Source organism: Elaeis guineensis, chromosome 12, assembly GCF_000442705.2.
Source record: "Elaeis guineensis isolate ETL-2024a chromosome 12, EG11, whole genome shotgun sequence".
Taxonomy (NCBI): domain Eukaryota; kingdom Viridiplantae; phylum Streptophyta; class Magnoliopsida; order Arecales; family Arecaceae; genus Elaeis; species Elaeis guineensis.
The window spans coordinates 969459-980044 of record NC_026004.2 but is presented as its reverse complement, the minus strand read 5'-3'; the positions used below and the strand labels follow the sequence as shown (position 1 = coordinate 980044).

The 10586-nt window shown below is 41.5% G+C and overlaps 1 protein-coding gene across 2 annotated transcripts; it reads left to right on the top strand.

Moving 5' to 3' along the window:
* The first annotated feature begins 2693 nt into the window (after window positions 1–2693).
* LOC109506436 (cocosin 1) lies at window positions 2694–4841 on the top strand. Of its 2 annotated transcripts, none has more exons than XM_073246284.1 (4): window positions 2694–3085; window positions 3243–3507; window positions 3627–4049; window positions 4253–4841. In XM_073246284.1, the coding sequence occupies exons 1-4, from the start codon at window positions 2754–2756 to the stop codon at window positions 4640–4642; spliced, it is 1410 nt and encodes a 469-aa protein (XP_073102385.1). In that variant the 5' UTR covers window positions 2694–2753; the 3' UTR covers window positions 4643–4841. The 2 variants fall into 2 exon arrangements, with proteins under 2 accessions (XP_073102385.1, XP_073102384.1); XM_073246283.1 differs by having other exon boundaries at window positions 2695–3081; window positions 3239–3507.
* The last annotated feature ends 5745 nt before the right edge of the window (window positions 4842–10586 follow it).

The following is a 10586-nucleotide window of genomic DNA, read 5'->3' as shown; positions in this document are numbered from 1 at the left end:
TGATTCCAATAATTTTTTTATATTACTACATATTCCTCTTAATATTTTACATACTTTTATTTTACACATATTATTTTTTAAAACTATCTTATATTTTTTATAAATATAAAAAAAATTTACTATAATATATATCCTTCAATAAAAAAGTTTTTTTTTAATTTTTAAAATTTTTAAACCATTGGTGATAAAAATTTTTATCGTTAAAAATCATTTTAACGATGGAAAATTCTTTTACCATTGCTAATAGTTTAGTTTTTAAAATTTAAATTTTTTTATTTTTCAAATATTCGTGATGAAAGATATACGTCGTAAATAAGTAATGATTTTGCGATGGTAATTTGATTAATCATCGTGAATAGTTGATTATTTACGATGAATAAATTCTATCATAAATTATCTTTTATTTTTAAAATTTTAAAATATATTTATTTGCAATAGAATAAATTTTTTCATCGTAAATAAGTAATATTAGCGATGAAATATTTTTCATCGTAAATATTCTATAATTTTTAAATTTTTAAAATTTTAAATTATTTATAAAAAAATTATTTATTGACGATGAAAAATTTTTTTAAGTCGCAAATACCTTATATTTTGAATTTTTAAATTTTTTTCATCTCTTAGGTATTAGCGACGAAAAATTTCATCGTAAATGCTTGATAATTTATGATGAAAAAAGAACTTCCCGTCGCTAATATTTTCATTATCTATGATGTTATTTTTTTCATCGCAAATAATCTATATATTTTAAAATTTTAAATTATCTAACTTTTTAAAGTATTAACGATAAAATTTTTTATCATTAATAATCGTTATTTGCTACACAATATGTATTTTCATCGTAAATAATTAAATTATTTACGACTGAAACTTATATCATAAATAATTAAAAATATTTAATTTTTTATTTTTTTTTAAATATTAATGATGAAAATTTTTAGTCATGAATGAGAGTAATTGACGATGGAACCGATGTTTTCGTCATAAAAAATTTAATTGTTATCGATGAAAGTTTTATCGTCGCTAATATTTGAATATTTATAATTTAAATTTTTTTTAATTTATGATGAAAATATTCATCGAAAATAAGCTCTTTATTACGACAGAACTATTTTTTTATCGCTAATATTTTTTATTTATGATTAAAATTTATAATCATCGTAAATATTTTTTTTATTATTTATAAATTTTTTTTTATATCATTGATATGATTATTTATGATATTAATATTTTTTATCATAAATAAATTTATCGTTCAAATTTTCTTTTCTTGTAACGTGGGGTCTTGTGCGACACACCTATACCGATGGTACTCCTGCACAAACATCTGTTTCCGTCCATCTGACTTGTCACTCTTTTTCTCTGCCAACGAGTTTAATGGCACACCAGAATGGAATGAGGAAAGAGCAAGCATAAGCCCATACTCCAATACGGAATGATGTTGGTGGAACTATGATTTTACTCAAGGCGAGGAGGGGGGGCATAATATTGTGATAAAGAAAAAACAATGGCAACTCCTATTGGTCAAGGTCAATAATGCTAGTATATCCAAGTATTGAATATCATCATTTATCATCAGAATGAAACTATAGGTTGTTGTTATTTATGCACATCTATTTAAATTGGGAATGTTTGTGGATAGAATAATGACTTTATAATTGCCATTATTGCTGATGACTTTTATAATTGCCATGATTTGCCCTTACAATATTGCTATTTAATGTAGGGATTAATTAAATTTGAAAGGTACTATCTTATATAAACGAATGGTGAAAACGTTGAATAATTATCATTATTTCAAGTACTAGGATAATATGGGCATGTGCAAATGAATGCTTCGCCGGGGGTGGGGGGAGGTGTAGAAGTATTATATTTGACTACTATCTTACATTTACTTCTTCACGCATCATTTTAACTATAGCTACAACTACAAATTATAGGTGCTTTTCCCCCACCTGATTAGCACGATCTGTTTCTATATGCAATTCTAGATGATATGTACTTCACAGTTATGCATGGATCAAGGAGTAAATATAAATTGATCATTGAAATCAAGGACTAGGTATAATATATATATATATATATATATATATATATATATATATATATATATATATATATATATATATATATATATATATATATATATATATATATATATATATATATATATATATTCAATCAACAAGGACTTTAGTACGTACATTTCTCATCTGTCATTATACCTTAGGTCATTTAGCATTTTTAGAAGAAAGAGATGTTATTTAATTTGAAAATAAAAAACTCTGATGAGCATAATGCATGTTTGAACAAGATGATCAGAACGTTTGGCTAGCTGCAGGACCCCAGGACGCATAGGAGCTAGCCCCCCGTGCAATATAATTCACTAAAATCATTCAATCTACCCTTTCTCTGATGTGCTTGCTGCAAGCGGTTGGTACGGTTGTCCTCTTCCTTCCAATAATTACAGTCCGGAGCCTGCCACCGCATCCATTCATCCAAGTGTTTGATACGTGGCCACCTGTATTCTGTCCTCTCTGGACCAAGCTGCCACGCACCCATCTCCATATATCTTATGCGGCAATACGAGAGCTCATGCATGGCAAAGCATGGCCGTCGTATCTCGCAAAAGTGCATCCACATGGGTCCAAGCCTAAACAACTTTTTTGGTCTATAAATACCCACCCCATCTCGCCACCCTTGCTCAAGCAGCAGCCTTCAGCGTCTCTCTTTCTTTCTTTATTTCTAAAGCCATGGGGTCCTCCTCTTGGCTCTCCTTTTCCCTTTGCTTGTTGCTCCTGTGTCGTATGTCCCAGGCCCAGTTTGGATCGAGTCAAGAGAGCCCATTTCAGAGCTCACGACGGTCGGTATCAACTCGGAACGAGTGCCGGATCGAGAGGCTGAATGCCCTCGAGCCGACAAGGACTGTGAGGTCCGAAGCCGGTATGACGGATTACTTTGATGAGGACAATGAACAGTTCCGGTGCGCCGGCGTGTCCGCGATCCGCCGAGTGATAGAACCCAGGGGCCTTCTCCTGCCCTCCATGTCCAATGCCCCTCGCCTCGTCTACATCGTCCAAGGCATGTTGCTTGCCCAACCTTTGCTTTTTAATATCACAACGATGATGATGATGCTGTTAATTAGCTAGCAATAATATGGACACGTAGGTCTGCTATAGTTTGCTATATATAGCTAGTCTTAATTGCATGCTACGCACGTGTGTCATCGTCCATGCAGGAAGGGGTATTGTTGGACTTGTGATGCCCGGCTGCCCTGAAACTTTCCAATCCTTCCAGCGATCCGAGCGGTATGAACGCGAGGAAGGCGGGCGACATCGGAGGCCCAGAGATGAACATCAAAAAGTCTACCAGTTCGAAGAGGGAGACGTCCTGGCTGTGCCTAATGGATTTGCTTACTGGTGCTACAACAATGGGGAGAATCCTGTTGTCGCGATCACCGTCCTCGACACCAGCAACGACGCTAACCAGCTCGATCGCAGCCACAGAGTGAGTCCCAGCCACTCTATCCCTTCACCTGAACCCATATGATAGATTTGTTGTTTAATGGATGAACATATTAACCCATCGACCCATTTACTATATATTTTCAATCAAATCGATCGCAGCAATTCTTATTGGCTGGAAGGCAGGAGGAAGGCCGGCAACGATATCGCCGTGAGGAGAGCATGAAGGAAAACATCCTGAGAGGGTTCAGCACCGAGTCGCTGGCAGCGGCTTTTGGCGTTAACATGGAGCTGGCAAGGAAGCTCCAGTGCAGGGATGACACAAGGGGCGAGATCGTCCGGGTGGAGAACGGGCTTCAGGTGCTGAGGCCCTCAAGGAGGGAGGAAGAAGAGAGGGAAGAGAGTAGAAGTATAAATGGAATGGAGGAGACCTATTGCTCGATGAAGATTAAGCAGAACATTGAGGATCCAAGGCGTGCCGACGTGTTCAACCCAAGGGGCGGAAGGATTACTACCCTCAACAGCGAGAAGCTCCCGATCCTCAGGTTTATCCAAATGAGTGCTCAGAGGGTGGTTCTCTACAGGGTAAGAAATTTTATGTATATATATATGTATATATATATATATATATATATGTATATATATATATATATATATATATATATATATATATATATATATATATATATATATATATATATCTGCTCAGCCGTGAATGCCTGTTATGGCAAGAATAAAATTCTTTTTTGTTTATATATATATAATTTTCTTTGTTAATTAATTTGTAGAACGCCATGGTATCACCCCACTGGAACATCAATGCCCACAGCATCATGTATTGTACCGGAGGACGAGGCCGTGTGGAGGTTGCTGATGACAAGGGCGAGAGTGTGTTCGACGGAGAGCTCCACCAAGGTCAGCTCTTGATCGTCCCGCAAAACTATGCAGTGTTGGAATGGGCGGAAAGTGAAGGCTTCCAGTTGGTATCGATCAAGACCAGCGACCGGGCCATGGTGAGCAGCATCGTTGGGAAGATGTCGGCTCTCCGGGGCATGCCGGAGGAGGTGCTGATGAACTCCTACCGCATCTCAAGGGACGAAGCAAGGAGGGTCAAACTCACCAGGGGGGACGAGGTGGCGATCTTCACTCCTAGGAGAGAGTCCAGAGCTGAAGCTTGATGCGATCTTACTTAGCAGGGAGTGCTGCTACGAGTAGAGAGACCTTAGTGAGCGGTGGTGGATAAATTAGTAAATAGAGTCTGTGAGCTAGGAGGTTGGCTCTATGTCCTCTGCATATGAGTTATCTAATAATAAAATGAAATGTCCGCCTGCGAGCTAGCTAGGACATGGATGTTTCCTAATTAATTACGTTCTTTCACGCACCCACTTTTCTTGGAGTGGTGGGTTTACAACATGATGCGATCGATGGTACTAAGAGCGACGAGAGTCAGTATTGCAAGGACGTGTTTGGTGTAAAACAGAAGGCAAAGCCGAAAAGACCGAGGAATAGGAAGGGAAGCTTCCCTTTGCGTTCGCCTACAGATAGAGGTAGCTACAGATCTGCGGGGATAGCCGTGAATCTTTTTTTATACTGATTATTCATCATAATTTTTTTAAAATAAAATAGATTTATAGTGTGTGAAGAGATTTGAGTAAATTCTAACTCGTAGGAGGTAGATCGTGATTTCGATTGCTGAAATAAAATTCACGATCAAGAAAGAAAAATATATCGCTCCTACCGTTGAACCCACTGGCCTATCATTGGAAGCTGTGATGCAGGATTCTCCAGAGGATGTTCCGATCGATGGGGCGTCCATGGAGACGACACCGAAAATGAGCACCGAGAGATGCTCTGAAAAAGATCCAACTGAGGTAGTGTGGATGGAGGAGGCGGTCACAATCCGAAGAAAGATCTGATGATGACGATGGAGACTGAGAGATCCCTGGAGATGGCGACTCTTACTGGACGCTTTCTTGCATTCACTTTTCATGCGGGATCCTCAAATTCGACCCCTCATGCACCATCCACAGAAGAGAGCCTCCAATCCACGGTAAAGTACTTGAGGAACCTCCTACCACCAGCCAAGAGGTTGCTCCTCAACGAACAAAGGGGGAAGAAGTGGTCTGCCGATGCTTTAAGATCCCGAATGCATGTGGATCAATATCTGACGAGCCTCGTCAGTTCCAACCTCAATGTTCCAACAATGGAGAAAGAGGAAATCGACTTGCTGAAATATAGGTTACAGCATCTAGAGAAGGATAATACTAAGTTGGTCAAGAAGCTCAGTTTTACAGAGGAGGCTCAGGAGTTGATTTTCCATCAGGATGAAGAACTGCGACAAGCCAAAAGACAACTTGAGGCCCTTGAACAACAAAAATCTAGAGTCGACAAGAGGATTGAAGATCTCTAAGGGCGGATTAGAACCCTTGAGAAATAAAGATCTAAGGCTGAGAGAGATTGTCACTGGACCCATGATGACTTGGAGCATCTGAGGAAGACACTTGAGGCAAGAAGAGGTTCTCCTTGTCTTGAAATTTGCTTTCGAAGGAGCCCCAGTTGTGGTCTATCTAAGAGGTTTAGAACTTCCGAGGGGACATGCCATGGCGGGAGAGCTCCTCAAGGAGACGGACGCTCTGCTTCCAAGGGAGTTCAGGCCTCCCCAAAGCCACTCTCGGAAGTCCAAGAGACCGAATCAGAGGTGGAGCATCTGAAAAAGAGGTTGGAAGAGAGAAAGGTAAATCAAAGCCTCTCTAGGGCAAATCTATAAATTAGAGAATTTTACTTAAACGTGTTGAAAGCAGGAGAAAGCAGTTGGAGAAGAAAGGGATTAAGATCATAGTCCAAGCTTGTAAGACGCATTCTTCACGGGCTTCGAAAAGTGCAAGTCTATTGTCCAGGTGCATCTTCCTCCTAACTTCATCAAGCATCTTCAAATCGACTGTCTGGATGAAGATTTACAGGCGGTGTCGTCGGATAATTGATCGAGGTTTATAATGACGTCCTACTTTTCAGATGAGGTGGACAAGATCAATGTAGCCGTCTAGACCAAAGACATCGACAGTGTTGAAGAATACTATCCTGTAGACGACCGCCCCGACAATCCCTCTGAGGAGTGATTTATGCCCTCTTCTCTTTTTTTTTTATGATCCGAAGCCCCTGGTCTTGTAATAGAATCTTCATAAGAACAGATGTATTCCTCTTCTTTCTATTCCCTTTCTTATTTTCTTCTTTTGTTCGCAAGATGATGCCTGGAGCAACTGTCCTCTAAAGTATTCGAAACACTAGCTTTTTTTTTATAAAGTGCTTGGAGCACCGATTTTTTTTTGTTAAAGACTTTAATGAATAAAAAGAAAAGCTTTATTTTAGAAGTTGTTGCTTCATTTCCAGCTTTAAATTTGCATCTGTGGACTTTATGAATTTTGCTCGGCTCGTAGAGAATAGCACAAATAGACGTTCAAATCAGCATGAAAAAATACTCAATGCTCAGCTTAGTATGAGTGAAGTTCTAGATAGCTCAGATTTAGCATAGATATACTTATGACAACTTCAATTGAAGCGAACATATTTAGAGTAGTTTAGAACAACTTGAATGTAATCTAATCGTTTATGAATCCAAGGCATCATAATAATTATCTCAATACTACCCCCCTATTCTTGAGTCTGAGATAATGCCTCAGGAGAAAGGAGTACTATTGAGGTATTGCCTCTGGCCGTATGTTGTCTGTCTTTTTATTCTTCTTCTGAAGAGGCTGTGTGTGCCAGTGGCGAGCTTGTGCCTATGGTATTTAAGACTCTTCAGTGGTGTTTCAAGGATCTGATTAGTTATCCCTTTGGAGGTTCTCTACGGGTCTCCCTTCGCTTCTTGCGCGACTCGGGCTCTACAAGGGTCTGGTAAGTTAGCCCCACCTCGAAGTCGCCGAGATCTTCTCGTGAGTCTGGTAAGTTAGTCCTTCGGAGGTTCCCTCAAGGATCTCCCTCTGCTTCTCGTGCGATTCGGGCTCTGTAGGGGTCTGAAAAATTAGCCCTGTCTTGAAGTCGCCGAGGTCTTCTCGAGGGTCTGATAAGTTTGCCCTCCGGAGGTTCTCTAAGGATCTTCCTCCGCTTCTCGTGTGACTCAGACTCTGCAAGGGTCTGGTGAGTTAGCTCTGCCTAGGAGTCATCGAGGTCTTCTCGAGGGTCTAGTAAGTTAGCCCTCACGAGTAGCATTGTGTGCCTACGGCGATCTTGTGCCTGCGGTATCTAGCACTTCTCATCTTCGTACGAGAGGCAGTGTATTCCAGCGGTGAGCTTGTGCCTACGGCATCTTGCACTCTCGACAGTATTCTGAGGGTTTGATTAGTTATCCCTCAAGAGATTTTCTAAGGGTTTTTCTCCACTTCCCACTCAACTCGAGCTCTGCAGAGGTATGATAAGTTAGCCTCACCTCGAAGTCGTCGAGATCTTCTCGAGGGTCTGATAAGTTAGCCCTCTGAAGATTTTCTCAAGGGTCTCACTCCACTTCTCGTGTGATTTAGACTTTGTAAGGGTCTGGTAAGTTAGCCCCGCCTCGGAGTCACCGAGATTTTCTTGAGGGTATGGTAAGTTAGCCCTCCAAAAATTTTTTAAGGGTCTCCCTTCGCTTCTTGTGTGACTCGGGCTTTGCAAGGATATGGTAAGTTAGCCCCACCTCAGAGTTGCCGAGGTCTTCTCGAGGGTCTGGTAAGTTATTCCTCACGTTAGTTGACCATAGTTATAGTTCAGGATCTCAAGTAGAATGAGGAGGTAACTCTTGGAGAACTCAGGTGCCCATCACAAATTGATGATTCTGTAAATTTTATTTTCATGAAAAGTAGTTACATCATTAGTAATATATACTGAGGTATACCGAGTTCTATGATCTAAAAATTGAAGTCTCGTCGAGCTGCTTTAACCTATAAGTTCCTGGGAGTGCCACTTCATCTACTCAGTAAGGACTTTCAATTGGGCGATAGCCCTCCTTCTAGCGCCTGCTCGATAGACTGTGAGCCTTCGGCTCGCCACAGCACTGGATCACCAGATCAAAGTTGATCATCAGGCATAAAGATTCATATTCTCCTACAAAAGATTAATTAGTCGGTATTTGGCTACCTCATCTAGATGTGAGCCGACTTTCACCATCCGGTTTGGATTCTCTTTCCTCAATGAGACATCTAAAAAGTCCTCGATTGGTCGAAAACTTCATTATCATATGGTAACTTGAGACGTCAGCTTTTAAAGTTCTCAGGCTGGGACGACCGAGGATGGCATTGTAAGCCAAAGGACTCCCCTGATCCAGACGATCCCCTAATAATCATATGGATTTCTCCTCGGATGGGTCGCTCTTCTTCCACCATTTGCCCTCCGATGTGCTGCCGTTCTTGCCGCACTGGTGTTTGCTGCGGCTGAGGCTGAGAGAGAGGCTGCTGAGGCAAAGGGGGCGACTGCTGAACTCTCGGAGCTTGACATTGAGGGGCCACTCTTCGAACAATATGATTTAGCCGCCCCTGCCTGATAAGCCTCTCGTTGTTGTCATGAAGCTGGTGGCAGTCTTTAGTATCGTGATTGTGGTCACGATGGTAAAAGTAGTATCTATTCAGATCTCAGTGGTATTCCGATCTTATTTTCATCAGCCGAGGCTCAAGTAACTCAGGCTCTACTTGTAACAACATCTCTCTCTGAGAAACAGTTCGGGGCGTGTGGTTATTGTATAACCCAGGAGGTGATGGTTGCCGAACTCTTCTCGAAGGACTTCGAGATCGACGATTTCGACCTTCATTATTCTGTCTTGAGGGCGGAGACCGAAAGCGCTGGCGTCTTTTCTCCTCTCGCCTTAGATGGCGCTCCTTAGTCGATCCCACTGCGGTTGAACTGATACGAGTATCATCGATAAAGGCCTCTTTCATGCGAGCATATACTTCTCCACATGGATAAGCATATCCGAAAGATCCTGAGGATAAGTCTTAATAAACGACCTTTTCAAGTCGTTCTTCAACAAACCGCTCATCATTATGGCTATCGCGGTCGACTGATCCAGATTTTGGACCTCCTGAGTTGCCACGTTGAATCTATTATAAACGAGTGGATTGACTCGCCCTTCTTTTGCTTGATGGTATGGAGGTAGTCGGACTGCTTCTGCCGTCGTCGGCTGCTGATAAAATGACCAACAAAAAATCAACACAAATCTTCAAAGAAATGGATAGACGTCGGCCTCAAATTTGAGTACCACTACCATGCGGCCCCCTTAAGAATTGGAGGAAACACTCGATAGAAGATTACATCTGATACTTCCTAAAGGAGCATGGCTGCCTTGAAGGTCTCCACATGATCGACGGAGTCGGTGGTCCCATCATAGACCTCCAGTTGAGATAGTTTGAAGTGTAGGGGGAGTGGTTCCTACACAATTCTCGAGATAAAGAGTGGCTGGCTGTTATATCCTTCGTAGGGCAATGTTGAGGAGCCATTATTATTGAGAAATTTTTCTATTTTCTGACCCAACTGCTGACCAAGCTTTTGAAACCGTCTTTCAAAATCAACTTCACGGACAGTACCAATCTCGGAGCGCAGAGGAGATCGGCATCCGGGAGTTGAGTTATGCCTGACTGTGGGCTTGAAGATTGCCGCCTGACCAGCTGCTGGGTCCTAAGGCGACTTTGATGAGTCAACTTTCTCTTCGAACTTTGAGGAGGCGCTTGCAGCTCTGGTTGAAGTGGTGGCTGCGGAGCCGCAGTCAAAACAGAATTTTATGAGGGTGCCACTGCAGAAGGCACAAATGGCATCATCGAGGGAATTGTATGATACACTGCTATAGGAGATACACAGATAGCCTGAGGAGATTGTGGCACCACCTGAAAGGGTGTGAGAAAGGTTTGGATCGCTTGAATCGCGGTCGTCAGATGTTGAACTTGCTGGAAGAGCTGACCGAATTGGTCGGCCGTGACTGGCGCCGGTTGGGCCGGTTGAACTGATGGAGAGACGATCGGTTGAATTGGTGGAGAGATTTTCGGTGCCAGCGGTTGAACTTGATTGTCAGCTTGACTAGCCGTCTGTCAGAAAGCAGCGGCATTGGAAAGCCGGAAAGATGTCCGTTTTAGAGCCATGAATGCGAATGTAGGTCCTTCCTCTATC

Coding starts and splice junctions, on each gene's coding strand:
- LOC109506436 (XM_073246284.1), top strand. CDS start 2,754: ATGGGGTCCTCCTCTTGGCTCTCCTTTTCCCTTTGCTTGTTGCTCCTG. Junction 3,508..3,626: donor AGCTCGATCGCAGCCACAGA/GTGAGTCCCAGC, acceptor AATCGATCGCAG/CAATTCTTATTGGCTGGAAG. Junction 4,050..4,252: donor AGAGGGTGGTTCTCTACAGG/GTAAGAAATTTT, acceptor ATTAATTTGTAG/AACGCCATGGTATCACCCCA.